Source organism: Pristiophorus japonicus, chromosome 16 (genome assembly GCF_044704955.1).
Source record: "Pristiophorus japonicus isolate sPriJap1 chromosome 16, sPriJap1.hap1, whole genome shotgun sequence".
NCBI classification, from domain to species: Eukaryota; Metazoa; Chordata; class Chondrichthyes; family Pristiophoridae; genus Pristiophorus; species Pristiophorus japonicus.
Window position 1 is genome coordinate 73,972,589 of NC_091992.1, and position 16,067 is coordinate 73,988,655.

General features: G+C 49.1%; 1 protein-coding gene across 2 annotated transcripts; it reads left to right on the top strand.

Moving 5' to 3' along the window:
• Positions 1-39: 39 nt before the first annotated feature.
• Positions 40-15,270, top strand: atp5pd (ATP synthase peripheral stalk subunit d). 2 transcript variants are annotated; one of them, XM_070857433.1, is made up of 6 exons: positions 40-96; positions 5,329-5,459; positions 6,323-6,419; positions 8,908-8,979; positions 9,083-9,145; positions 15,063-15,270. In XM_070857433.1, the coding sequence occupies exons 2-6, from the start codon at positions 5,338-5,340 to the stop codon at positions 15,192-15,194; spliced, it is 486 nt and encodes a 161-aa protein (XP_070713534.1). In that variant the 5' UTR covers positions 40-96; positions 5,329-5,337; the 3' UTR covers positions 15,195-15,270. The 2 variants fall into 2 exon arrangements, with proteins under 2 accessions (XP_070713534.1, XP_070713535.1); XM_070857434.1 differs by lacking the exon at positions 40-96 and adding an exon at positions 143-164.
• Positions 15,271-16,067: the final 797 nt, after the last annotated feature.

Here is a 16,067-nt window from a genome sequence, read left to right on the forward strand (position 1 = left end):
CCCGCTTCAGGTCTGCTACCGGGGTTATTGTGATGTATTTCCGGTTCCGCACCACCATCTTGCCGCCCTTGGAGGACTCAGGAGTCGCTGAGACAGGTGAGTGTGGCTGGCCGGGGGTCAACCGGACCGCGGGGAGGGAGAGGCCCGCCACAGCGGGGGCAGCGGTATGGAGGGATGGAGGGCTGGAGTGGAGGGAGGAAGGGAGGAAGGGAGGAAGGGAGGGAGGAAGGGAGGAAGGGAGGAAGGGAGGAAGGAGTGAGAGAGAGAAATAAAAAGAAAGACTTGTATTTATATAGCGCCTTTCACGACCACCGGACGTCTCAAAGCGCTTTACAGCCAATGAAGTACCTTTGCAGTGCAGTCACTGTTGTAATGTGGGAAACGCGGCAACCAATTTGTGCACAGCAAGCTCCCACACACAGCAATGTGATAATGACCAGATAATCTGTTTTTTTGTTATGTTGATTGAGGGATAAATATTAGCCCCAGGATACCAGGGATCACTCCCTTGCTTTTCTTCAAAATAGTGCCGTGGGATCTTTTACGTCCACCTGAGAGGGCAGACAGGGCCTCGGTTTATCCGAAAGACGGCACCTCCAACAGTGCAGCATTCCCTCACCAGCGGCAGGTCGGGGCCATAAAAGGAACGGTGAGCGGCGGCTATGAGCAGCTTGGAGGTGTACCACTCCAGGGTACAGCGCGAGCTGGTGCAGGAGGGCGACGGCAGCGAAGAGGGACATCAACAAGGTCCAGGTCGTTGATTGGAGCGTGGGCAGACACAGCAGGAGTGGCGAGAGATTGTAGAGCGACGTGACAGGGGCCCAGGGGAAGCGTGAGTTCAGGGCCCAGGGACAGCACGGGCCAGCCCACACTGCGATATGTGTGTGCACTAGTTCCGTGCAGCAGAACAGGTCTGCAGTCATCCTGGTTAACCCTTGCCACTGGACCAACACCTAGCTCTGTCAAGCCCGTGTGGTGGCTGGTGTGCAACGGCCACCCCACATTAAAAAAATCCATGTACGGGCATCTTCCACCCTTCAGGATGTAGTTCGGGATCCGGAATATTAGATCCTTCTCTGAAACACCTGCAAACTCATCCTTTTTTGGTGTGGAAGCAAGTCATCCTCGTTACGAGGTACTGCCTCAATCTCTGGAGTGGGACTTGAACCCACAATCTTCTGACTCAGAGGTGAGTGTGCTGTCCACTGAGTCACAGCTCACACCGGAATTGAGCGGGAGGGGGCGAGTGTGCTAGTGCTATCTTTTATGTTCACTTAAAATTGTAGATGGGATAAAGGAAGCCTAGGATTTTCTACAAAGGATTTAAATATATGAGATTAAATTTAAAGCCATATTGGGGAGAATCCCCTTATACAAACAGCGAAAAATATTTGCAATAATCTGCAGGGCAGGGGTGTAGAAACAGTCAAGCGACTAAAGGGATGGGCTGTGATTGAACAGTTCATAGAATCACACCACACAGAAGGAGGCCATTCAGCCCATCAAACCTGTGCCACCTCTTTTGAAGAGCTATCCAATTAGCCGCACTCCCCTTTATTCAGTTATAGGATGTGGGCATTGCTGGCAAGGCCAGCGATTGCCTGTCCCTATTGCCCTGGAGAAGGTGGTGGTGGTGAGCCACGTTGAACCGCTGTAGTCCTTGCAGTGAAGGTGCTCACACACTGCTGTTAGGGAGAGAGTTCCAGGATTTTGACCCAGCGACGTTGAAGGAACGGCGATATATTTCCAAGTCAGGAGGGCAACCTGGAGGTGATGGTGTTCCCATGTACCTGCTGCCCTTGTCCTTCTCAGTAGAGGTCGTGGGTTTGGGAGGTGCTTTCGGAAGAAGCGTTGTAGAGTTGCTGCAGTGCACCTTGTAGATTGTGTACACTGCAGCCACAGTGCGCCGGTGGTGGAGGGAGTGAATGTTGAAGGTGGTGGATGGGATGCCGATCAAGCAGATTGCTTTGTCCTGGATGGTGTCAAGCTTCTTGAGTGTTATTGGAGCGACACTCATTCAGGCAAGTGAAGAGTATTTCATCACACTCCTGACTTGTGCCTTGTAGGTGGTGGGGAGACTTTGGGGAGTCAGGAGGTGAGATACTCACTGCAAAATACCCAGCCTCTGACCACAATTTAAGTTTCCGGTCAATGGTGAACCTCAGGATGTTGATGGCGGGGGATTCGGTGCTAATGAGCAGATTATTGGTACGTAAGTGTTGCTTAATAACACTGTCATCGACATCTTCCATCACTTTGCTGATGATTGAGAGTAGACTGATGGGTTGGTAATTGGCCGGATTGGATTTGTCCTGCTTTTTGTGAACAGGACATACCTGGGCAATTTTCCACATTGTTGGGTAGATGCCAGTGTTGTAGCTGTACTGGAACAGCTTGGCTAGAGGCGCGGCTAGTTTTGGAAAGCAAGTCTTCAACATGACAGCCGGGATATTGGCGGGGCCCATAGCCTTTGCTGTATCCTGTGCGCTCAGCCGATTCTTGATTTCACATGGAGTGAATCGAATTGGCTGAAGACTGGCTTCTGTGTTGGTTGGGACCTCGGGAGGAGGCCGATATGGATTATCCACTCAACATTTCTGGCTGAAGATGGTTGCAAACGCTTCAGCCTTGTCTTTTGCAGTCACGTGCTGGACTCCGCCATCTTTGAGAATGGGGATGTACATGGAGCAGCCTCCTTCCATTAGTTGTTTATTTGTCCACCACCATTCACCACTGGATGTGGCAAGATGTAGAGTTTTGATCTGATCCGTTGATTGTGGGATCGCCTAGCTCTGTTTATAGCATAAGAACATAAGAAATAGGAACAGGAGTAGGCCATACGGCCCCTCGAGTCTGCTCCACCATTCAAAAAGATCATGGCTGATCTGATCATGGACTCAGCTCCACTTCCCTGCCTGCTCCTCATAACCCCTTAACTCATTATCCCCTTATTATTTAAGAAACTGTCTATTTCTGTCAAATTTATTCAATGTCCCAGGTTCCACAGCTCTCTGAGGCAGCGAATTCCACAGATCTACAACCCTCAGAAGAAATTTCTCCTCATCTCAGTTTTAAATGGGCGGCCCCTTATTCTAAGATCGTGCCCTCTAGTTCTAGTCTCCCCCACTAGTGCAAACATCCTCTCTGCGTCCACCTTGTCCAGCCCCCTCATAATCTTATATGTTTTGATAAGATCACCTCTCATTCTTCTGAATTCCAATGAGTAGAGGCCCAACCTCCTCAACCTTTCCTCATAAGTCAACCCCTTAATTCCCGGAATCAACCGAGTGAACCTTCTCTGTACAGCCTCCAAAGCAAGTGTATCCTTTCGTAGATATGGAAACCAAACCTGCACACAGTATTCCAGGTGTGGCATGCTGCTTCTGCTGTTTAGCATGCATGTAGTCTTGTGTTGCAGCTTCCCCAGGCACCTCATTTTTAGGTACGCCTGGTGCTGCTCCTGGCATGCTCTTCTACACTCCTCATTGAACAGGGTTGGTCCCCGGGCTTGATGATAGAGAGGGATATACCGGGCCATGAGGTTACAGATTGTGGTGGAATACAATTCTGCTGCTGCTGAAGATCCACTGTGCCTCATGGATGCCCAGTTTTGAGCTGCTGGATCTGTTCTGAATCTATCCCATTTAGCACGGCGGTAGTGACACACAACACAATGGAGGGTATCCTCAGTGTGAAGACGGGACCTAGTCTCCACAAAGACTGTGCGGTGGTCACTGCTGCCAATGCTGTCATGGCCAGATGCATCTGCGACAGATAGATTGGTGAGGACGAGGTCAAGTAGGTTTTCCCCTCGTGTTGGTTCTCTCACCACCTGCCGCAGGCCCAGTCTGGCAGCTATGTCCTTCAGGACTCGGCCAGTAGTGGTGGTACTGAACCACTCTTGGTGATGGATATTGAAGTCCCCCACCCAGAGTACATTCTGTTCCCTTGCTACCCTCAGTGCTTCTTCCAAGTAGTGTTCAACATGGAGGAGTACTGATTCATCAGCTGAGGGAGGGCGGTAGGTGGTAAACAGCAGGAGGTTTCCTTGCCCACGCTTGACCTGAAGCCATGAGACTTCATGAGGTCCGGAGTCAATGTTGAGGACTCCTAGGGCCACTACTTCCCGACTGTATACCATTGATTAAAGAGTCTGGGACGTTGGCTGAAAGGTATGACTTTGTGAATATGTCAGGCTGTTGCTTTACTAGTCCGAGGTGGATGCCGGGTGGTCCATCCGATTTTATTCCTATTGTTTTTTGTAGCAGTTTGTTACAACTGTGTGGCTCACTGGGCCATTTCAGAGGGCAGTTAAGCGTCAACCCATATTGCTGTGTGTCTGGAGTCACATATAGGCCAGACTGGGTAAGGACGGAAGATATCTTTCCCTAAAGGACATGAGTGAACCACATGGGTCTTTACAACAATCCTGTCGTATCACCATTACTGAGTCTAGCTTTGTAATTCCATAGTTATTTAATTAACTGATTTAAATAAATGTGAGTATGGGGCCCAGAAGAGCCGAGGGCCCAGGAGCAGCACGGGCCAGCACACACTGCGATATGTGTGTGCACTAGGTCTGTGCAGCAGAGCAGGTCTCCAGTCGTCCTGGTTAACACTTGCCACTGGACCAAGACCTCGCTCTGTCAAGCCCGTGTGGTGGCTGGTGTGCAACGGTCACCACACGTTAAAAAAATCCACGTACAGGCATCTTCCACCTCCTCAAGATTGGAACATCGGGTCCTTCATTGAAACATCTGTGAACTCATCTGGAAGCAAGTCATCCTCGTTCGAGGGACGGCCTATGATGATGATGAATTAACTGAATTTAAATTCCCCAGCTGCCATGGTGGGATTTGAACTCCTGTCTCTGGATCATTAGTGCAGGCCTCTGGGTTACTAGTCCACACATCACCACTATGCTGATGTTCCATACCCTGCTCCTTCCCCGTAGCCCTGTAAATTTCTCCTTTTGCAGTTAGGGTACTAGAGGGCTGGGCTGTGATTGGAGAGTGACTGAAAATGTTGAAGCTAACTGTGTATTGAAGCGTTCCTGTTACTGGTCTGATCAACAGTTCCCCAGTATTGCCGGCTCTGGTGTGCCAGTCAGAGAGACGAGCAATTTCACAGACCAGCACGTGGGAGAGGCAGAGAAAATGAACAGAGTCAAAGCTGCAAACACTGACGCCTGGAAAGGCAGCTGTGCGTCATACTGTGTTAGCACCGCAGCGCTTGTGTGTGGATGGGCCACTGTGGGGGATCCTCAGCACGACGACCCGCTGCTCTGATTTCCCCGGGCTCAGTTTCTCCGACACTCTCTTTTCCCAGATTGCGAAGATGTCGACTCGTAGAGCTGCCATGAAAGCCGTCGACTGGTTGACGTTTGGTGAGCGGGTCCCACCCAACCAGAGGCCCATGTTCAACGCTCTGAAAACCAGAAGCGACGCTCTGTCCAGCAGGTCAGTGTCCCGCATCTCGGTGACTAACAAGCTCGCTCCTGGTACAGGAATGTGGTCTCGTGTAAATCCACAGCAGACCAATCCCCTCACTCCCACAGCTGTCAACACGATTTCTCTTGTCTTTTTTTCCCCCAAAATATTTTTTGTGCTCATTGGCCTGAGGGACGTCAATGTTGAGGATTGAATATTTTCCATTTCAGGCACCCAGGGCAGGTACAGCACGGGTTAGATACAGAGTAAAGCTCCCTCTACACGGTCCCATCAAACACCCCCAGGGCAGGTACAGCACGGGTTAGATACAGAGTAAAGCTCCCTCTGCACTGTCCCATCAAACACTCCCAGGGCAAGTACAGCTCAGGTTAGATGCAGAGTAAAGCTCCCTCTACACTGTCCCATCACACATTCCCAGGGCAGGTACAGCACGGGTTAGATACAGAGTAAAGCTCCCTCTACACTGTCCCATCGAACACTCCCGGGGCAGGTACAGCATGGGTTAGATACAGAGTAAGGCTCCCTCTACACTGTCCCATCAAACACTCCCAGGGCAGGTATAGCAGTGTTTGATACAATGCAGAGAGATCTGTTTTTCGAACCTGTGCTGTATCTGAGCTAAATGCTAACACTGTGCCTAAAATGGAGAGTGTACTGAAAATACTGGAAAGACGCATTAGGTCAGGCAGCATCTGTGTGGAGAGAAACAGAGTTAACATTTCAGGTTGATGATCCCTACCCTTGAGCAAAAAATTCATGCAAAATACAATAAATTGCCTCCTGGTGGGCATGCCCCTGTAAAGTTGCGATACGAGAGATATGTGTGTGGGGTCTCTGCTCGCAGTCTACTGACTGCTGCTGTTTCCCCACAGGTTGACAACGCTCGCTGAGAAACCTCCGACCATTGACTGGAACCATTACCGCAAAGTGATTGCCAAGGCTGGTATGGTGGACGAATTTGAAAAGAAGGTGAAGGAACAGTGTTGTGTTTGGGGGGGTAGGGGAAGCCCACAGAATTGCTCCCTGTGTGTCCTGTATAAACCGCAACATCTCGAGAGTGCTTTTAAAAGGGAATTCGTTGCTTGCAAAAGAGGAATATTACATGGTATGGGGAGCGAGCAGGAGAGTGGGATTCGACTGGGTGGGATATTATGGAGGTGAGGAGATTGGGATTAGACTGGGTGGGATATTATGGGGAGCGAGCAGGAGAGTGGGATTAGACTGGGTGGGATATTAAGGGGAATGGAGAGCGAGCAGGAGAGTGGGATTAGACTGAGTGGGATATTATGGGAAGTGAGGAGATTGGGATTAGACGGGGTGGCTCGTGGAGAAAACTAGCAGCCCAATGGCCTGTTTCTGTGCTGGGACATTGTATGCTCCAGTACTTGTTGTGGTGAGTCCTGTATTTCCATTTCTGTGGGAAGGAAAAGAATCCTAATTGCAACTGCATGGGGGGGGTGATGAATTGCCCCTTCAGATGGATTCTTCCATCTCCCAGCGATTACAAAGCTGCAGCAAGCGATTTGTGCCTTTGGTGGAGGAGTCCATTTGCACCGAGGTTCAGTTCTGTGGCTGCCAGACACTTGCGCCTGAGCCTACACCCCGTTGGCTGGCTATTTGACCACAGTGAGCGTCACGGCCCAGGCCAATCCGATTCTGTGCTGACGGCCCCAAGTGCTTGTTTGCCAGCAGGAGTCACTGGGTGGTGATTGGGGAGGGGAGCCCGCGCTGGGTTTTCTCCTGCCTAGCCTGCGGAGCCAAGAATGATCTCAGCACATCAACTGGTGAGACCAGCTAACTCTGCACAGGCTGGCAATTGAAACTGGGGCCTTGGGGCATGAATAACTCGGTGCGTTTACCCACTGCGCCACCAGAGAGCTTTGATTCACTGGGACCTTCCGTGTCCCCGAAGCATTTGCTGCAGAGAGCCAACTGTAGCCCAATAACATCTTCCGTAGATACAACAATGACACAAGAACATAAGAATTAGGAGCAGGAGTCGGCCATTCGGCTCCTCGAGCCTGCTCCGCCATTCAATGAGATCATGGCTGATCTTCTACCTCAGCTCCACTTTCCTGCATTGTCCCCATATCCCTTGATTCCCATTATATCCAAAAATCTATCAATCCCTGTCTTCAATATACACAATGACTCAGCCTCCACAGCCCTCTGTGGCAGAGAATTCCAAAGATTCTGAGTGAAGAAGTTCTCCTCATCTCAGTCCTAAATGGCCAACCCCTTATTCTGAGACTGTGACCCCTGGTTCTAGACTCCCCAGCCCGGGGGAAACATCCACCCTGCATCTACCCTGTCAGGCCCTGTAAGAATTTTGTATGTTTCAATGAGATCCCCTCTCATTCTTCTAAACTGTAGAGAATGTAGGCCTCGTCTACTCAATCTCTCCTCATAGGACAATCCCCCCATCCCAGGAATCAGTCTGGTGAACCTTTGTTACACTCCCTCAATGGCAAGTATATCCTTCCTTGGGTAAGGAGACCAAAACTGTGCACAGTACTCCAGGTGCGGTCTCACCAGGGCCCTGTATCATTGCAATAAGACGTCTTTATTCTTATACTCAAATCCTCTTGTAATAAAGGCCAACACTCCGTTTGCTTTCTTAATTGCTTGCTGTACCTGAATGTTAACTTTCAGTGACAGGCAGGAAAAGACCAGCTGGTCAATCAAGACTGCCAAAACTTGTACCGAAAGCATCTTGACTAGACGTTTCATTGCACCCACCCACCCACCCCCAACCCAGCGGCCTGTAATCTCCTGGCAGAGGCAAAAAGCCTGAAAAAGGAACCCAGGGCCAAAATGGAGTGAAAAATACCCGGAAAAGTCCTCTCCGACCCCCTCGGGCGATCAGAACCAGTCCAGGAGATCACACTGACCATGTGTACGTTAACTGTTAATCCACTCACCTTCTATACGATGCGATCGCTGCCCAGGCAAGAATTGGTCCAGCTCTCTCCAAGGCTTTGGGAGAGACAGCACCCACCACACCAGCCGCAGCACTTTCCAACCGCTCTATCCCAGATGCATTTGTGGGGAAGATGGATAAACACACGAGAGAATAAAAGGATATGTTGATGGGGTTAGAAGAAGAGGGGTGTTGAGGCTCGTGTGGAGCATAAATGGAGGCATGGACCAGCTGGGCCAAGTGGCCTTGTTTCTGAGCTCCAGCGTCTGTGGAATTCTATGCAATCTTCTTACCTTTGTGTAGTTTAAATGCAGGTCCACTGAATCTCACTGCATTGAGAATTTCAGTACAGCCGGGAAGTGGGGCAGGAAGGTGGGATACAGGATCTTCCCCCAGCACATTCGGGATATCTAATTCAGTAATTAATTACGTCTGTTTGATAGTGGGGGGGGCGGGCGTTGTGGGCGTGTCTGTGACCCTGATATTTTCACTTTACATTTTCTCTCTCCTCCCTCTTTCTCACCCCACCCCCAACAGTACGGTGCTCTGAAGGTTCCAGAACCCATTGACACACAGGTGGCGAAGATTAATGCCCAGGAGCAAGAGGCTGTGAGTAATGAGCCATTTTTATTATATTCGAGTCATACAGTCAGACGGACTCTCGCAACACGCTGGGTCTACATTCAATTAACGGTTTCTGTTTATTCAACAGGACAAGAGTGCTCAGTCCTACAGCCTGGCTTCTAAGGAGCGGATTTCCAAATATGAGAAGGAGGTAATGCAACTGTGTACACCAGCTCCCATGGCCAAAAAACTAGCTGCATTTCCCCCGCCCCCCCCTGAGGGGCTGTGTCCCTGGGCAGATTCCACAGGTGCTGTCCCTCCCCGGGGTACAGACTCCATGGATGCTGTCCCTCCCCGGGGTACAGACTCCATGGATGCTGTCCCTCCCCGGGGACAGACTCCATGGATACTCTCCCTCCCCGGGGTACAGGCTCCATGGATGCTGTCCCTCCCCGGGGTACAGACTCCATGGATGCTCTCCCTCCCCGGGGTACAGGCTCCATGGATGCTGTCCCTCCCCGGGGTACAGACTCCATGGGTGCTGTCCCTCTCTGGGGTCCAGGTTCCATGGGCACTGACTCTCAATCGGGTACAGAGCCATGGGTGCTGGGGCAGGGGGCTCTCTCGCTGGGGCACGGGTTCTGACACATTACGGCCAGTGCTGCGTGATTGCCAGCAGGTGTCTTACTGCTGCATCTGATCATGACCTCGCCCAACAGCTACAATCAGAGATTTACAGCACTGAAGGAGGCCATTTCAGCCCATTGTATCCACACTGGCTGACGAAGAGTTATCCAGCCTAATCTCACTTTCCAGCTCTAGGTCCGTAGCCCTGTAGGTTACGGCACTTAAGGTGCACATCCAAGTACTTTATAAATGTGGTAAGGGTTTCTGCCTCTACCACCCTTTCAGGCCGTGAGTTCCAGACCCCCACGAGCCTCTGCATGAAGAAATTTCCCCTCAAATCCCCTTTAAACCTTCTACCAATTACTTTAAATTTATGCCCCCTGGTTGTTGACCCCGCTGCTAAGGGAAATAGGCCCTTTATATCCACTCTATCTAGGCCCCTCATAATTTTATACATCTCAATGAGGTCTCTCCCCTGTTCCAATGAAAACAAATCCAGTCTACCTAATCTGTCCTCGTATCTTAGATTCTCCACTCTGGGCAACATCCTCGTAAATCTCCTCTGTACCCTCTCTAGTGCAATCACAACCTTCCTGTAATGTGGTGACCAGAACTACACGCAATACTCCAGCTGTGGCCTAACTACATAGAAATGTAGGCCATTCAGCCCTTCTAGCCTGCACCGCCATTCAATGAGTTCATGGCTGAACATGCAACTTCAGTACCCCATTCCTGCTTTCTCGCCATACCCCTTGATCCCCCTAGTAGTAAGGACTTCATCTAACTCCTTTTTGAATATATTTAGTGAATTGGCCTCAACAACTTTCTGTGGTAGAGAATTCCACAGGTTCACCACTCTCTGGGTGAAGAAGTTCCTCCTCATCTCGGTCCTAAATGGCTTACCCCTTATCCTTAGACTGTGTCCCCTGGTTCTGGACTTCCCCAACATTGGGAACATTCTTCCTGCATCTAACCTGTCTAACCCCGTCAGAATTTTAAACGTTTCTATGAGGTCCCCTCATTCTTCTGAACTCCAGTGAATACAAGCCCAGTTGATCCAGTCTTTCTTGATAGGTCAGTCCCGCCATCCCGGGAATCAGTCTGGTGAACCTTCGCTGCACTCCCTCAATAGCAAGAATGTCCTTCCTCAGGTTAGGAGACCAAAACTGTACACAATACTCCAGGTGTGGCCTCACCAATGCCCTGTACAACTGTAGCAACACCTCCCTGCCCCTGTACTCAAATCCCCTCGCTATGAAGGCCAACATGCCATTTGCTTTCTTAACCGCCTGCTGTACCTGCATGCCAACCTTCAATGACTGATGTACCATGACACCCAGGTCTCTTTGCACCTCCCCTTTTCCTAATCTGTCACCATTCAGATAATAATCTGTCTCTCTGTTTTTACCACCAAAGTGGATAACCTGATATTTATCCACATTATACTTCATCTGCCATGCATTTGCCCACTCACCTAACCTATCCCAAGTCACTCTGCAGCCTCATAGCATCCTCCTCGCAGCTCACACTGCCACCCAACTTAGTGTCATCCGCAAATTTGGAGATACTACATTTAATCCTCTCGTCTAAATCATTAATGTACAGTGTAAACAGCTGGGGCCCCAGCACAGAACCTTGCGGTACCCCACTAGTCACTGCCTGCCATTCTGAAAAGTACCCATTTACTCCTACTCTTTGCTTCCTGACTGCCAACCAGTTCTCAATCCATGTCAGCACACTACCCCCAATCCCATATGCTTTAACTTTGCACATTAATCTCTTGTGTGGGACCTTATCGAATGCCTTCTGAAAGTCCAAATATACCACATCAACTGGTTCTCCCTTGTCCACTCTACTGGAAACATCCTCAAAAAATTCCAGAAGATTTGTCAAGCATGATTTCTCTTTCACAAATCCATGCTGACTTGGACCTCTCATGTCACCTCTTTCCAAATGCGCTGCTATGACATCCTTAATAATTGATTCCATCATTTTACCCACTACTGATGTCAGGCTGACCGGTCTATAATTCCCTGTTATCTCTCTCCCTCCTTTTTTAAAAAGTGGGGTTACATTGGCTACCCTCCACTCCATAGGAACTGATCCAGAGCCAATGGAATGTTGGAAAATGACTGTCAATGCATCCATTATTTCCAAGGCCACCTCCTTAAGTACTCTGGGATGCAGTCCATCAGGCCCTGGGGATTTATCGGCCTTCAATCCCATCAATTTCCCCAACACAATTTCCCGACTAATAAGGATTTCCCTCAGTTCCTCCTCCTTACTAGACCCTCCGACCCCTTTTATATCCGGAAGGTTGTTTGTGTCCTCCTTAGTGAATACCGAACCAAAGTACTTGTTTAATTGGTCCGCCATTTCTTTGTTCCCCGTTATGACTTCCCCTGATTCTGACTGCAGGGGACCTACGTTTGTCTTTACTAACCTTTTTCTCTTTACATATCTATAGAAGCTTTTGCAATCCGTCTTTATGTTCCCTGCAAGCTTCTTCTCGTACTCCATTTTCCCTGCCCTAATCAAATCCTTTGTCCTCCTCTGCTGAGTTCTAAATTTCTCCCAGTCCCTGGGTTCGCTGCTATTTCTGGCCAATTTGTATGCCACTTCCTTGGCTTTAATACTATCCCTGATTTCCCTTGATAGCCACGGTTGAGCCACCTTCCCTTTTTAATTTTTACGCCAGACAGGAATGTACAATTGTTGTAGTTCATCCATGCGGTCTCTAAATGTCTGCCATTGCCTATCCACAGTCAACCCCTTAAGTATCATTCGCCAATCTATCCTAGCCAATTCACGCCTCATACCTTCAAAGTTAGCCGCCTTTAAGTTCTGGACCATGGTCTCTGAATTAACTGTTTCATTCTCCATCCTAATGCAGAATTCCACCATATTATGGTCACTCTTCCCCAAGGGGCCTCGCACAACGAGATTGCTAATTAATCCTCTCTCATTACACAACACCCAGTCTAAGATGGCCTCCCCCCTAGTTGGTTCCTCGACATATTGGTCTAAAAAACCATCCCTTATGCACTCCAGGAAATCCTCCTCCACCGTATTGCTTCCAGTTTGGTTAGCCCAATCTATGTACATATTAAAGTCACCCATTATAACTGCTGCACCTTTATTGCATGCACCCCTAATTTCCTGTTTGATGCCCTCCCCAACATCACTACTACTGTTTGGAGGTCTGTACACAACTCCCACTAATATTTTTTGCCCTTTAGTGTTCTGCAGCTCTACCCATATAGATTCCACATCATCCAAGCTAATGTCCAACCTAACTATTGCCTTAATCTCCTCCTTAACCAGCAATGCTACCTCACCTCCTTTTCCTTTTATTCTATCCTTCCTGAATGTTGAATACCCCTGGATGTTGAGTTCCCAGCCCTGATCATCCTGGAGCCACGTCTCCGTAATCCCAATCACATCATATTTTTAACATCTATTCATCCACCTTATTGCGGATACTCCTTGCATTAAGACATAAAGCTTTCAGGCTTGTTTTTTTAACACCCTTTGTCCTTTTAGAATTTTGCTGTACAATGGCCCTTTTTGTTCTTTGCCTTGGGTTTCTCTGCCTAGTGTTTTATACAGTTCAAGCATAACCTCACTGCTGTTGTATTCTATTCCTCGGCTAATAAAGGTAAGTATTCCGTATGCCTTCTTAACCACCTTGTCTATCTGGCCTGCTACTTTCAGGGATCTATGGACATGCACTCCAAAGTCCCTTTGTTTCTCTACACATCTCAGTATCCTACCATTTAATGTGTATTCCCTTTCCTTGTTAGCCCTCCCAAAATGCATTACCTCACACCTCTCTGGATTAAATTCCATTTGCCATTGTTCTGCCCACCTGACCAGTTGAGTGATATCTTCCTGCAGTCTACAGCTTTCTTCTTATCAACCACACAGCCTATTTTAGTACCATCTGCAAACTTCTTAATCATACCCACTATATTCAAATCTAAATCATTGATGTATATCACTAAAAGCAAGTGACCTAGTACTGAGCCCTGCGGAATCCCACCGGAAACAACCTTCCAGTCACAAAACCACCCATCAACCATCACCCGTTGCTTCCTGCCTCTGAGCCAATTTTGGATCCAACTTCCACTTTGCCCTGGATCCCATGGGCTTTTACTTTCGTGACCAGTCTGCCATGTGGGACCTTATCAAAAGCTTTGCTAAAATCCATCATCATCATAATCATAGGCAGTCCCTCGGAATCGAGGAAGACTTGCTTCCACTCTAAACATGAGTCCTTAGGTGGCTGAACAGTCCAATACGAGAACCACAGTCCCTGTCACAGGTGGGACAGATAGTCGTTGAAGGAAAGGGTGGGTGGGACAGGTTTGCCGCTGCCTGCACTTGGTTTTTGCACGCTCTCGGTGATGAGACTTGAGGTGTTCAGCGCCCTCTCGGATGCACTTCCTCCACTTAGGGCGGTATTTGGCCAGGGTCTCCCTGGTGTCAGTGGGGATGTTGCATTTTATCAGGGAGGCTTTGAGGGTGTACTTTTAATGTTTCCTCTGCCCACCTTTGGCTCGTTTGCCGTGAAGGAGTTCCGCGTAGAGCGCTTGCTGTGGGAGTCTCGTGTCTGGCATGCGGACAATGTAGCCTGCGCAGCGGAGCTGATCAAGTGTGGTCAGTGCTTCAATGCTGGGGATGTTGGCCTGGTCGAGGATGCTAATGTTGGTGCGTCTGTCCTCCCAGGGGATTTGTATATCCATATACAGTGCATTATACCCTTTTCCCTCATCGACCCTCCTGGTTACCTCCTTGAAAAATTCAGTCGTTAGTCAGACACAACCTTCCCTTAACAAATCCATGCTGACTGTCCTTGATTAATCTGTGTCTTTCTAAGTGAAGATATCTCCTGTCCTTCAGGATTTTTTCCAATAACTTTCCCACCACTGAGGTTAGGCTGACTGGCGTGTAATTACTCAGTCTATCCCTTTCTCCCTTCTTAAACAAAGGTACCACATTAAGAGTCCTCTAGTCCTCTGGCACCACACCTGTAGCCTGTGTATCTCCCAGCAGGGGTCACTGAGCCACACAGCCTGAACCCCGGCTGTTTTTGCCTCCCCGACCTTGGCCTGTGTCGCTAAGGCAAAATTCGACTGTTTTGAGACCTGCCAACCCAGCCCTTCCTGTCCGAAGGTCACAAATACTTGTTGGCTTTACCACAGACCCCTGGGGGAACTTAACCAGGTTAGCTTGGACTAGTGTGTAACCATCACAGCCAAAGCCTATCCTGATCCCGCCCTGTCGCTGCTCCCACACATCCCCCAGCCCCATCGCCATCCTCCTGCCCCATCCCGGCTCAGAGTCCTGGACGAGTAAGCACAAGGGGGGTGTATTTGGCGGGGTGTATAAGGGAGTTTTACGGGCGGGGGATTTCCGGAGGGCAGACCAGTACCCTCTGGCTATCGGTGTACTGTAACATGATACTTTCTCATTTGTTCTGCCCACTTGCTGTGTTCCAGCTGGCGAAATTCAGAAGCATGGTTCCCTTTGACCAGATGACCATCGAGGATCTGAACGATGCTTTCCCTGAAACCAAACTGGACATGCAGAAGTATCCCTTCTGGCCCCACAAGCCCATCAATGAGCTGTAACTGCCCCCTACTCCAGCCTGCGCACTCTACAGATGTAACTTTATCTGTTGTATAATAAAGCTATGTTCAGTGTTGAGTGAGTGTCTGTGACCCTCCCTCCAATGGTGTATCAGCAGGAGCTGTACAACCAGCAACCTCTCCACCCAGTCTAAATAAAACAAAGTATTACACAAGGGCAAGTTGCCTCTTCCTTCACTTTGTTTTTCCTTCTCATCCTCTCTTGAATTCAAAATCTCAATTTCAAAATTTTCATCTTTATTTTCAAATCCTTTCATGGCTTCGCCCCTCCCTATCTCTCTAATCTCCTCCAGCCCCACAACCCCCCGACATGTCTGCACTCCTCTAATTCTGCCCTTTGAGCATCCCTGATTGTAATCGCTCCACCATCGGTGGCCTAGGTCCCAAGCTCTGGAACTCCCTGCCTAAACCTCTCCGCCTCTCTACCTCACTTTCCTCCTTCAAGACGTTCCTTAAAACCTACCTCTTTGATCAAGCTTTTGGTCAACCTGTGCTAATTTCTCCTTTTTTAAAAATCTCATAATACTCCTGTGAAGCGACTTGGGACGTTTCACTACGTTAAAGGCGCTATATAAATACAAGTTGATGAATGCGCTGACCGACAGTGACGTACAGATCCGTGGGGGCTGCGAGTTGCAGTGCTTCATCCAGAGGCCATTCTGTGTGAGCCTGGAGCTATTCAGTGATTGGGGTCATAGAATCATAGAAATTTACAGCAGGGAAGGAGGCCATTTCAGCCCATTGTGTCCACTCCGGCCGACAAAGAGCTATCCAGCCTAATCCCACTTTCCAGCTTTTGGTCCGTAGCCCTGTAGGTTACGGCACTTCAAGTGCACATCCAAGTACTTTTTAAAT